Source organism: Phoenix dactylifera, chromosome 1 (genome assembly GCF_009389715.1).
Source record: "Phoenix dactylifera cultivar Barhee BC4 chromosome 1, palm_55x_up_171113_PBpolish2nd_filt_p, whole genome shotgun sequence".
Lineage (NCBI taxonomy): Eukaryota > Viridiplantae > Streptophyta > Magnoliopsida > Arecales > Arecaceae > Phoenix > Phoenix dactylifera.
Genome location: NC_052392.1, coordinates 18382509 through 18396242, shown reverse-complemented (window position 1 = coordinate 18396242; position 13734 = coordinate 18382509). Strand labels below are relative to the sequence as shown.

At 37.3% G+C, this 13734-nt stretch overlaps 1 protein-coding gene across 3 annotated transcripts in view; it reads left to right on the top strand.

The window, feature by feature from the left end:
• LOC103701502 (calcium-transporting ATPase 5, plasma membrane-type-like) overlaps window positions 1-13734 on the top strand; it is a 59958-nt gene that overhangs the window by 45526 nt on the left and 698 nt on the right. For all 3 annotated transcript variants that reach the window (XM_008783577.4, XM_008783575.4, XM_008783576.4), the window contains exons 21-34: window positions 4168-4233; window positions 4314-4412; window positions 5049-5159; window positions 5232-5399; window positions 5778-5837; window positions 6172-6333; window positions 7484-7600; window positions 7684-7782; window positions 7879-8016; window positions 8391-8491; window positions 11753-11798; window positions 11904-12038; window positions 13054-13161; window positions 13263-13354. In XM_008783577.4, coding sequence (XP_008781799.2) covers window positions 4168-4233; window positions 4314-4412; window positions 5049-5159; window positions 5232-5399; window positions 5778-5837; window positions 6172-6333; window positions 7484-7600; window positions 7684-7782; window positions 7879-8016; window positions 8391-8491; window positions 11753-11798; window positions 11904-12038; window positions 13054-13161; window positions 13263-13354 — 1502 coding nt within the window. The remainder of the gene's footprint in view (window positions 1-4167; window positions 4234-4313; window positions 4413-5048; window positions 5160-5231; window positions 5400-5777; window positions 5838-6171; window positions 6334-7483; window positions 7601-7683; window positions 7783-7878; window positions 8017-8390; window positions 8492-11752; window positions 11799-11903; window positions 12039-13053; window positions 13162-13262; window positions 13355-13734) is intronic.

The following is a 13734-nucleotide window of genomic DNA, read 5'->3' as shown; positions in this document are numbered from 1 at the left end:
ATATGGTTCCTCATTTGCTAAGCTTTCATATTAAGGCCAGTTTGAATGTTATTTCTAGTCCAAATCTATTTCGAATCATTAATGAAACTTATTTCTACTCCCTAATCTTATCCATGTATAGTTGAAGGCCCTTCTCATGTGCACAACCTATCATATGCACTATGTTAGTGCGTCAAAATAATCAACAACCTTAAACATCTTAAATGACCATTCTCTTATTCACCTGTATTATGTTTATGCGCATGGAACCAATGAACCACCATCCCACACAGCTCAATTGCCCCATGGATCAACCATATCCTTGTGGCACGGCATTGACCATATGGTGCTGAACAACTAATTGACCAATTATTGGAAAGCACCCAAGCCATCAAAGGACTCAGCATTGAAGTTGCCAGTAGGTGTTGGAAATCCAAGAGTCACACAAGGCCATCTAACCATGTTTCAAAAACCGTTATAGCAAGAAGACATGATTGATGTTGTACCATTCTGACACAAAACTACCACCACTATAGGTGCTGAGATGTCGAACCAGGTGTACTTGTAGGTGCCAACTATACTAGTTAGTACTAGTATATACACCTGTAGTATCGTATTGGTTGTCGGTCGATATTGATTGTTTTTTCATTTTCTAGAAGTTGCAAAATTTGGTATGAACCAAGGTTAGCTGAACCGGTATGGGAACCCATACTGGTCGGCTACCGGTTTCGAATCTGCTCACCATTTTTTGATTTTTTTCAATTTTTTAAGATTTATGAAAAGTAATCAAATTACTTTTGTTTTTTGAATGATTTTAAGTCTAATTTGATGTTTCTTAATGTTTTATCACCGCGGTACAAGTATAATTGTTTTTGATGTTTTGGAGTGTTTTTTTTGCTTTACTGTGGCATTAGTTTGAAATGATACTACCTTGGAGAGTCAAAAATCTGATAAATTTGTGTCATTGGGTTTGCTACTCCTAGCTATTTGCGTAAACATTACGTTGAAACCAAAATGTACCAATCAGTGAACATAAAATATCCTTAAATCAATCAGTGAACTAAAAAACATACAATGATACAATCAATTAGATGTATCTAAAGTATAATGTACATACTGACATCTAAAATCTCATTGAGTAGCGTTGTTTCACGTAGATATCGAGATCATTAATATAATCAAGAGGAACATCAACCCTTCTCTCTAACTAGTCTCGAGTCTCTCACCAAAACTGTTGCTTTAGGCTGCAAAAGATAGTAGCCAATGAGAGACGATGCCTCAGACGAACCATATCTAGCATACGATTTGGAACTTGATACGTTTATGGATCTTACTCCACGTGCAAGATCATTTGCAGTTGCATCGTCTTCTTGAACGACCTTGAGGAACTTGTCTTCTATATTCAATTGTATCCTCTCGAGCTCTACCAGCTCATGTACTGCAGCTCTTATCCTATATGGCATGCGTAAATTGAGACTCACCAATAAATCAAAGATCATCCTATGACTATTCTCATAAATGGTCTCATGCATGGTATGCTGAATCGGCCCGTACCGACCGGTTCAGACCGGTTCGGTACGTGCGGTGTAAAACGGTTTCGGCTCCTATGGGGTTGAAATCGAGCGGTACGAGGGCATATCAGTGTGACCTAGAGCATTTCCACTAGTACAAGCATGGTACCGCCTTGTATCAGTGCGAACTGGACCGGTTCGCACCGGTACACCTTCAGTTACACTGTGGCCTTTTTGACCACGCGGTAGCCGAAACCTGACCGAGCCAGTGGTACCGGTTCAGTATGGCCCAAATCGGTACTTAACCGATCCGGTAGGCCACCGATACGCCTACCGGTACCGGTTCGGCAGACATTGGTCTCATGTCCACTTCCTTTCTAGTCGTCAGATCTATGATGAATTGGGGTTGCAGATCAAGCCTCATCCATGTCTGTATCCTCTTGGCTGGATTCAAAAGGATGTCGAGTTGAAGATCACTAACAAGTGTCCCTTCAAATTTGTTATAATTGAGAGATATATTGACGAGGTAACTTGTGAAGTAATTTCTTTGGATGTTTGTCAGGTCATCCTTGAAGAGCTCGTACCTCTGGGATCGAGATGTAGTCTTCTATAGGTGGCAGAGAAAGTATCAGTTCGTAAAGAATAGGTAAGAGTTCTTGTTCAATGCCTTCAGATCACAAGGTAACGTTGACCTTGAAACTGCTACCCAAGCAAAACATCTTGTTATTGCCTGCAATAAGTTGGTGATGATGGTACGAGAACCCGATACCACTTATGAGAAGCCAAGCTCTCATCCCTTTGTTCCACTGACCGAGCTATGGAGATTGAGGTCGAGGAGTCTCCGTAGTTTTCATCGACGAAGGATGGCAAGAAGCATCCCGACCATATAGTCCAGATGCGAGAGTAGAGCAAGTGGTTCATTGAGACCCGGGAGAAAAGAAGAGCAAGGGTAGAAACCATCTCCAAGTGGTTCAACCATAAAATAGGGAAGCAGGTATTCCCTACCTTTAATTCTGATTTAGTGGGACCTAAATTTTCTAAAAAATTGAAGCCTTAATCTAGAAGAATTTCTAGACCAAAGTCTGCAATCTCGGTGTCGAGTATCATATCGGTACCTTACCAATTCGGTATGATACAGTACGCATCATGTACCGACATAGCTTTCTAACAACTTTTCTCAATTTTTATCACGATATGTCTCAATACAGGTTGGTACGCTTTGGTACGGGTCGGTATGCATCTCGGTATACCTCGGAACAGGTTGATACGTCTCGGTACGGGACTTGTACCGATTTAAAATTAAGTTTTGTACCCATTTTTTTTGTACGGTATGGTACGGTACGATATGCTCCATACTGATGGCACAATACGGTATGCTTCGTACTGGGCGGTACAATAGATCTTGTCCCAAACTCTATAGGACTATTTTGGCCATTACGGGGAGCGTTGGATGGGATCTAGGAGCAAGATCCACTACATCCGGAAGCTAAATCGTGTGCAAACTTCAGGAGACCATAACTTGGTCGTATGATATCCGATTGTAATTTTTTTTTTTGAATTCAGGTAGCTTTTCGAGATTTACAATTTTGTGCCAACTCCTATAGGTTGAATCGGGCTGAAATTCTATTGTTGGGACCCCAAAATGGGCTAAGTTAAACCAAAACTTTCTTTTTTGAGGAAGACTTTGACCGGATGTTACTTCCATTTCGTGAACAATTAGGCCGAGCGACATAAGGCAAAGTTGATATGGAAGTCAAGATCTACATCTTATAGAATTTTATTTTTTTAATTATTTCCATTAATCATATTTATTTTTGGAGATCTAGTTCTATTCGTATTAGGAGGGAAAACTAACCCAAATTGTGAAAGGGAGAACCTCACTAGTATTATAAATAGAGGCTATATATCTCATTTTATGAGGTGTGGATCATCAATGAAAGAAAAAAAGGGGCAAACCCTACTTTTGCAATTTTTTTCACCTTTTTCTAATTATTTTTGGAGAGATTTGAGTTGAAAGGGTTGAGGGAATTCTTCTTTCTCCCCGATCAGATCATGCCCCCTATGTATGGAGGGAAAAAGAATGAAAAAGATAATAGAATGAAAATTTAGAAAAAAAAGGGGGAAACAAAGGAGGCGAAGCTACTATTGAAAAAGAAATAACAAACACTGGACTTTTTTCTTGAAAGAAAAGAAAGAGCGTAGTTATTTCTGGCCAGAACCTCTCATAAGTGGTACTTATGTCAAGATATCGAAGCGGAGTTAAATAAGGGTCCTATACTAAGAGTTTCTGTTTTAGTAATATAAAATAAGAAATAATTGCTAGGTACCTAAGATTCTTTTTCTATGTTAATGGTTGAAAATTGCACCCTGCATTTCGCATACTATGTTCAATTGTACTTGCAAAATTCTTATATTTTTTATTTTGCTGGCTTTGTGCATGAAGATTTTGTCGTATTGGTGACAAATATATGTTTTGGGAACATTTCTTGGTAATGCTTGGTCTACATGTGAGCACTTCAATAGCTCTTCAATATTTGCCTAAATGCTTGAATGTTAAGTATCTCATATTATGTGTTTACTCAGTTTCTTTGGCTATTTTTTTAAAATATTGTGAGCTGTGAAACAAACAAAATTATTCTTCTCTTCTATAAAAACTGAAAGCTTTTAATATTCATAGAGTGGCGGGACTATTGAGGTTACCGGGTCACCTACTGAAAAGGCTATCCTTTCTTGGGCAGTCAAGGTACTTAATCATGTTGTTTATGCTGTTTTGTTTAACTTATTTCTTTTCTAATTTCTAATCATGTTGATGATCTTCTATAGCTTGGCATGAAGTTTGATGATGCAAGATCGAAATCTTCAATTCTTCATGTCTTCCCCTTCAATTCTGAGAAAAAGCGTGGTGCTGTTGCAGTGCATGTGGTAACCACATACTGTAATTATTTTTGAATCTATATTGGTATACTTGCTGAAAATAAGAACTAACCTCGAGAATTTCTTTCTTTTCTCTGTAAGCTTTACATTTTCTATATTTTGATATACAAATGCAACTAATACATGTGGTTTTGAAGGATGGGTTTGTTCACTATGGATTTGATAATAGTTTTGCATAATTCTGTGCTATATGAATTATCAGACCATGTACCTTATGTACTTCTAGCAGCAGTTTCTTTAGATCATGTATAATTGGTTAGCTATAAAGTAGTGAGAACCTATCCAGAGAACAATCTTTGTAAGCCATATGGCCCTTTAAGACATTGTATTAGTTAAAAATCTGTTCTTGGCTATTGCTGGTTTGCTGGGCACGTAAATTTTAATTACATACACCGACCTTAATAACTACTTATCTATGTAACATGTAAAGCTCAAAAATGCTTGCTTCAATTACAAAGTCTTGGTAACTTAATAAATAAACTTCCTGTAGTACTCATATGTATGCAGTGTTAATTATCTGATATCTTTCTCTTTTCATGCCTTTGTAGTATTTTTCTTAACAATGCTGTAGGATTATCATGATCTTGATTGTGCATTTTGGTTCTTGTCTGCTTGTAATGGCAGGGAGGTTCTGAAGTTCGTGTACATTGGAAAGGAGCTGCTGAAATTGTTCTAGCCACATGCTCACACTGGCTTGATGCAGATGGTTTGGTGCAACCAATGACCTCAGACAAGGTAAAGCTCTTTATGTCTTTACTTATCCATCCTTACTAATTAGGAAGTTTCTGATCCATCATGTTATTGCAGGCTGACACATATAAGAAATCGATTGAAGATATGGCAGCAGTTAGCCTTCGATGTGTTGCTTTTGCTTACAAACCATATGACTTGGAAAAAGTTCCAAATGAGGAACAAAGAGACAGCTGGCAGTTGCCTGAGGATGACCTGTTTCTACTTGGTATCGTGGGCATAAAGGTATAACTTAAGTCACTGCTCTAGAGTGCATTAGTACTATTTTCCCCCTAAATCATTCGAGTAATACAGCCTGTATTGTATCAGCCTGATTCAAAAGCAATTTAGATTGAACACTACCAGCATTCATCAATTAACATATTTGTGGGGGTTTTTTGGTGATTTGTGGTAAGATAACTGACCAATGGAGTTCAAATAACATCCATCAATATAATTTCTCATGTTAATGATATTCCATCATTTCATTATTGAAATCCAAATAGGTGTCTTCTTAGCATGATATAACAGCTGAGTTTTTTATGCACTGCATCTCGTTTCCTTTTATTTTGTTTATTTAATATCGATGTTGTCCTTTTTGGTACTGAATTTATAGACTTTCAGGATCCTTGTCGACCTGGGGTCAAAGATGCCGTAGAGCTATGCAGTCATGCAGGTGTCAAGGTACTCTTCTGTAACTTGTTAGGGCATGGCACGAAAGCATTTTAAAGTCATTATGAGTTACCTTGGGAATCTTTGACCTCAATGAATTCGATGTCAAAATCAACTGTGAAAGTGGCTTGGCATAGATAATTGATTGTTTAACTTACTGATCAATTAGTCATTGCATGAGTGCTTTTTATCTATTTTTACTGCCAAGGTCCATTTTGAAGTGACCTTCAAATAAGATATGCTATTATTAGCTATTCAATAAATTTTGAACCATCTAGAAGGGATGTGTTCTCTAGATATTTTTTGACATATCATTTAACTTTGATAAATCATTTTGAACAAATAGGTACGCATGGTCACTGGGGATAATCTTCAGACAGCTAAATCCATAGCTCTTGAATGTGGGATACTTAAAGATGCCAATGCTTCAGAGCCCAGTCTTATAGAGGGAAGAGTATTTCGTGCCAAGACTGATCGAGAAAGGGATAGCATTGCTGAGAAAATAACTGTAAGACAACAATTAGTCTTCTTTTGTATATTGAAGCAACACCACATGTTTCGTTCAGATTTTGTCAAATATCAGAAGTAAGGGCATTAATTTTTTAGGCACTTCAAAGGAATTTGTATCAAATTGATGATTGTTATGATATACAAAGAAAGCCAGAATCTGTTCTTATCAACCTGTCACTTGGAACTTTTGACTTGGAGTATTGCAACACATGATAAAATACTAATATATATTAATCTTTCAATTTCAAAGTTTAATTTGGTTTGAATGGTTGCACAGATTCCTCCCCTTTCTATAATGCTGATCTATTGACTTATTTTTTACAAGATTTCTAGCCATTTTTTCCGTTGATGAATTGCAAACTGACACTGTATCATTCTGCCCATTTCTCTTGCCTTTAGATAGATTTTTATATTTGTTTTATGAAGGTTTTTAGGCTTTTACATCTACACATCCTGAAAGTCGTATCTTCTCTTATTATGGGTTTTGGTTATTCTGAAGTTTGTTTGTTAGTCTGGGCATTGATACAATATCTAATCCTCCTGAACCCTGGCAATTTCATGTGATAAGAGTGTAAATAATAATATAGAAACTATGTGGTGGCATTGTCTCAGCCATCTCTCTCTCTCTCTCTCTCTAAGTTACACACACTTATTCATGTAATGCCTTGGTTACTACGTCCAAGGGGCCATACTTGCTCCATAATCTTGCTTGTGCTTTTGAGACATCATAGGTTAAACTCGATTAAGTTATATCTAATCTTGCTTCTGCTTCTGACCATATACTTTATACACTTGTAAAGTTTGGCATACTTCTGAATTATGTTATTAGTGCAACCAAGAAAATTTGAAACTAATTAATGTTCAAACTATGTGCCATATTCTAAAATCTAGTTACTTATAAGTGATAAACTAATGTATTATAAAGATATCTGTGAGTATGGTATTCATAAGATGAATCTATACATTATACAACATGTGCTACTAAGCCTTAGAAGCTTTCTGCACATGCATTGACTATTTCAGGCACTTAATCCTCCCAATTTTGTTTTAACTTTTTAAGTGTTATTGTTCGCAATTCAATTCCAATTTCATGCATGTATTTTTGACATCATGGCAGCAAGTGATTTAAATTTGAAAATCTTTTACAGGTGATGGGAAGGTCTTCCCCCAGTGACAAGCTTCTCCTTGTACAAGCACTAAAGAGACTAGGTCATGTAGTTGCTGTCACGGGAGATGGCAGTAATGATGCTCCTGCATTGCATGAGGTCTGCAATTATATCTTCTCTCATGTGATGAAGTTATAATCCAGTGTATGGTTGCTTATTCAACCTCAATTTTTGGTTTTCAGGCAGATATTGGTCTTGCAATGGGCATTCAGGGAACAGAAGTAGCTAAAGAAAGCTCAGACATCATTATATTAGATGACAATTTTGCATCAGTTGTGAAGGTATATGTTAAAATTATGGCCTGATAGCTTCGTTTTAACTGATAGATGGAAGAGGGATGCGTTATTTCTTTTTCTTCTTCGTTTTTTTCTATATAGGTTGTCCGCTGGGGTCGTTCTGTATATGCAAATATTCAGAAATTTATCCAGTTCCAGCTCACTGTCAATGTTGCAGCGCTTGTAATTAATGTTGTTGCTGCGGTTTCATCTGGTGAAGTTCCTTTGAATGCTGTCCAGGTTAGATAAGAAAATCTTTGCGTACTCTGTTGCTTTTGGATCAGAAGACTGGTTTTTGATTAGAAGACTTGAACCAAAACCAAAATCAGATTTAACCAGCTAGATAGTCCAGCACGACATGCTTAGTGAAACAACATACCTGCTGCTTGTTTGCCAAAAAAATGCATGTGAAGTTGCTACTTTTTTGTGCTAATAAAACAGAGAACAACAATTTTGACTTCCATTTTCAATGTCATTACCTGCCAAATAGAACTCAGAGGTGTTGAATATAACACAATGCACTCCAAAAAAAAAAAAAAAAAAGAGAAAACTTGTGTTGTACTCTTCATATGCTGACTTAACCAATTTGTTCGGCTTCATCCTTGTCTGAACAGCTCCTTTGGGTCAATCTCATTATGGACACACTTGGAGCACTTGCATTGGCGACGGAACCACCAACAGACCGCCTCATGGACAGATCTCCTGTTGGTCGAAGGTTGCAAATGTTTTTCATTTAATTAATATATACAAGAATAGTTGAGAAATTTGGTGTCTGCAATGTACTGAAGTAGTCTGCCACCTGGCTGGTTAAATCCTAATACCAGTCTTGTTTTGCCTCTGTTCTAAGCATGTAATTGTCGCATTAATTTCATTAGCAGTGAACATTCTGAGCAAGATGCTGATGGTCAAAGTAGAGGGTAGCTTCATTCAGTTATGAATATATATGATATCCAACACACGCATAAATTGATATAGACAATGGAGAACACTGAGCTATATTAGTTGGCCAATATAGCTAAAAAAGAGATCTGTGTCTCATATATACCACCATTCATTAATTTGTTTGTAGCCTGAAAAATGTGCGGTCATTTCCGCATCAATCTGGTACCTTTCCATTTAGGATGAGCAAGGAACTGTATGCATAACAGAGATGGTTGTTTAAATTTTATTTGATTTAGGGCTTGCTTGTCTGCTTGATCACATACCATTTTTTGATATTTTTCACATGGTGAGAAGTGAATCGCTAGAGGGGAAGGAGGAGAGAAGTGTAACGAATCGGTGGAGGCCATCTCTCCAGGCTCTATTGGAATAGCAGATTCCATCTAAAACATGTAGTACCCCAAAAAATCTTAATGTTGGGAAATCTGTGAACTCCTTGATGATTCGAACTTCTTCATCCTGCCACCTAGTTTCTCATCCTTCCATGCTTGCAGAGGAGATCACATGATAGATGAGAAGTTTAGCATCCAAGTAGGTCCTCAGGTTTGATCTGTTATCAGAAACTTAGGCCCCATTTTGTTAAGCCTGAATCTATGGTGAAATTATTTATCAAAATATTATTCTAGTATTGGTCCATGAAATAGTTTGAACAGTTGTCCATAAATCACTTTCTTATCAGATACAATCATTTGTGTAACTGAGATATGCATTAGTTTATATAGACAAAATGATGTTATTTATGTTGACTTTGGAATAACCTCAGGAAGAGGGGGAGCAAATGGATATTAATCATATTTTCTCAATTAGTTTTGACATATTTACAGAAGAAGAAGTGTTTGATGGGTGCCACATGAGGTTCTTGAGTAGTTTATTCCCACATCTGTTGAATATAGGGTTTTGCCTTACCTAAGAAGAACTGTCTTTTATATTCCAGGCTTAGTTTTGCCAATTTTTATGAACCCTTGTGGCACTTATTTGTTTCAACAGAGAGCAATCTGTGCTTTATTAATAGGAAGAATATGGTACATATAATGGCTAGTTTTAGAAATGCATGGAAACATATATATAGCTGACCTGAAGTAATTGGAATATCTTGGTGGTTTGAGGATGTATATAGATACTATCTGCTTGTAACTTTTATCAAATAGTGTATTCAATGCAAGGAAGTGCTGTTTGCCTACCAGTGACTCCAGATTATGTATTTCCTTGTTTCTGTATTTGGCAGAACTATCGAACATAGGATTTTGACTTGCATAGAAATAGACCTGTTCAAAGTTTTTTATGCTCAAGCTACACAAAATTAAATGATTTATCAAAGAGATCATAGTTGTGTTGCCGCCTCCATTTTGGACATATTTCAAGGAGATACTGATTTTATAATTGGAGAGCTTTCTTTTTATGATAAAGATACGGATGTCATATCTTATACTTTTTAGTTGTTCTAGCTGTATGGCTATTGATTGATGGACGACATGAGTCTGGGCTAATCAATAGGAGAAATGGATAACTAGCATCATATAACCGTGATGAGTTTTGTTGGTTCTGCACTTCTGATGTTGTTTACTTCTCTCTTGTGCCTAGGAATCTTCTTGTTCAGAATTATTAATACAAGATTAATGCCTTAACTAGAAAAGTGGCCTGTTCGATGGAAAGTGTTTGCCTGCTTGCTTACTAAGCATGCCTCAGATCTCTCTGTATGTAGCACATTTTGCTGCTGATTCTACCTACAGGCCGTACATCCAAAAAAGATTATACCTATGGGCCTTGATTAGCTGCTAAAATTTTGATATCTAGGGTGGTGGTTTTGTGAACAAGAATCTTGATAGCTATGTTTGAATTTTGACTGTTTTAAGTGTACAAAGTTGCTAGTGTGTCCTCCTGTCACATGGTATATGTCATGCTAGGGGTGGCAATCGGGTCGGATCAGATCATAAACGGGTCGGGTCACATACAGGTCGGGTCAGAAAATCATAAACCTGAACCCGACCTGTTTATTAAACAGGTCCGAAATTACAACCTGAACCTGACCTGTTTATTAAACAGGTAACCCGATCCGACCTGTTTAACCTGTTTAATAAACATGCAACCTGTTTACCCAATCCGACCCGACCTATTTAACCTGTTTGCCTAACCTGATCCGTTTAACCTGTTTAGACCTGTTTAACCTGCCCAACCCGACCTGTTTAGACCTGTTTAGACCCGTTTAACCTATTTAGACCCGTTTAACCTGTTTAGTCCTGTTTAACCTGCCCAACAGTTAAACGGGTTAAACGGTTTAAACGGGTCAGACATCTAAAACCCGTATCCGACTCAATTAATAAACAGGTTAAACGGGTCGACCTGTTTACGACCCAAACCTGTTTAGGCCAAACCTAAACCTATTTATGGCGGGTCGAACACGGGTCGGGTTGGCGGGTCGGGTCATATTTTGCCACCCCTATGTCATGCTGCCATTTTTTCTGTTTCCTTAAATTTCATGTTTACAATATAATCTGCTATGAATTATATGATTGTAAGTTGAGACCTAGACAAGGTAGAGCCTATATATATTACATGATAAATGAGGAAGTACCAGTACAGTAAGGCATATATGGATATGATTTGCTGAAATTTAGTTGACTTATGTGTGGTGGCATCTTGATATATCACACGAAATGAAGCTACCATGTGTGTGGTGTCTAATCAATATATTATATATTATCTGCAGTTTTATCCTCAACGTCGAGCCATAATAGCACAATTTCACAAAGTTCTGATGGGCCAATTTTTACTACCTTTGATGTTGAAGCATCTACCGACTTAATCTTTTTGTTTTATTTATATCTGTTTTGGCCATGATTAAGACTTTTCATTGTTTATTCGATTAAAAGTACATGGGAGAGCTGAACTATCTATAATCGCAATTTTGGTTGGTAAATTTCCTTTGAAGCATTCAAGGATTTCTCAAACTGCCCATTTGTTATTTCATGTATTCTATTCTGAAATGGATTTACATCAATGATGCTGATGAAATACTCTCTCTCTTTTCTCTCCTTAGGGAATCTCTAATTACAAATGTCATGTGGAGAAATTTGATAGTCCAGGTGTGCTTTTATCTTTTATCCTTATGCAATCTTTGCTACGCTTTTTGGAGGCTTTGTTTGCTTTTCTGGACTGATTACTAATAATGGTTGGAAATATTGTTGCAGGCTTTATATCAAGTGGTGATCCTCCTGGTACTCAACTTTGATGGGAGGAGTATTTTGCATTTGAAGCATGAGGGCCAAGAGCATGCAGACAAAGTGAAAAATACATTCATTTTTAATACATTTGTCCTATGTCAAGTAAGTTTCAACATTTTTCCACAAACCATTCAGTACAACAATAATTCCAGTTTTAATTTTCTATCTCCTGAAAGGTTTTCTGATATATCATCTTGAAAGCCTTGCCGCTCCCTGCAGTATATTTGATCTAGTTCACATATTCTTGTTGATTTGTCCAAATTAGAGGTGTGTTGAAATTACAACAGCTTGTTTGAAATAATTGTTCAAGATTCTTGTTAATAAAAGATAACCTCTTCCATGTCAGTAAGTTTAGATGCGTAAACAGATGCTTTGGAAAAAATGAAATTTACCCAAATCAGAATGTGCTGAAATTGCTGCAGCTTGTATGGAATATTTGTTCTTAGTATTTCATTTAATGGCCTATTTGGATGCTCCGGCAGGCTAATCGGGGATTATACCATATATAGTGAGGGCCAGGAAGAAGTTAGCTGGGAAGACAGTGTGGGGGAGAGGATGTCTTTCCCACAAGGAAACTTTGGCCCCAAGACTTCCTGAAAAATCAGAACACTAGAAATCACCTCTCAGAGCATGGTCTGTTGTATCGGCCCCAACCAAACGGGACGTACCGTACCGATTCGGCACCGATATCTGGTACGGGTGGCGTACCGGCATCCGATATGCCAAAAAAATTCTGTACCGTACTGTATCGATACTGTGCTGGTATGGTAACGATAGGAGGTCTGGTACCGAGACAGTGAACCTTGTCTCAGAGAGATTTCAATGTCCTCATTTTTTTCAGGATTTTATGCTCCATAAGGTCCGCTTATTCCATCAATTTACCCTCACGTGGCTTCCTTAAAGATTCAGTTTTGTGGGGACTTTCTCCGAATTGTTGGTTTGGGCATCCAAACAGGACCTAAAGGACTAGGCTCCGCCATTAGTAACTTTTTATGTATACTATGGTTGCCATACAGAAGCTTCTTTAACAGGTGTTTCAATGACTATTATGCATACTATGGTTGCCATACAGAAGCTTCTTTAACAGGTGTTTCGATGACTTTCCTTGCTCTAACAGATATTCAATGAGTTCAATGCTCGGAAACCAGATGAAATTAATGTGTTCAGTGGATTAACCGGAAACCACCTCTTTATGGGGATAGTAGGAATTACAGCTCTACTTCAGGTAAAAGGGAAAAAAAAACTTAATATTTCTGCTACCACATGCAGTCTTTCCCCTGCTTTTTTGTATGATGTTAACTGTTTGCACGATTTCCCCTACTATAGGTCTTGATTATCGAGTTTCTAGGGAAGTTTACATCAACTGTGAAGCTCAATTGGAAGCTGTGGCTAGTTTCAATTGGCATTGGTTTCATAAGGTATATTATGCTATTCTCTCAGCTATTAGATAATGCTTTTACAAAAAAGTGTCCCAGTGCATGAGGCTCCTACACAGTGAGGTATGGAGAGGGTCAAATGTAGCTTTACCTCTGCATGTAAAGAGGTTGTTTCCATATTTCAAACTGTTTGACTCCCAAGTCATAATGGAGCAACCTTACCATTGCTCAATCTTACCATTTAGCAAACTTAATGTCTATATTTGTATCCAAATGTGATAATAAAATCTTTGAAAGCCCAAATGTTGGCTTCTTAGATTGCACTATTTTAACACCACCTGATGTACCATATGTGATACCTAAATAGATGATTGCGAGCCCCGTAGTTGTTAAAGGATTTTTGTACTAGAAAAATCAAAAAA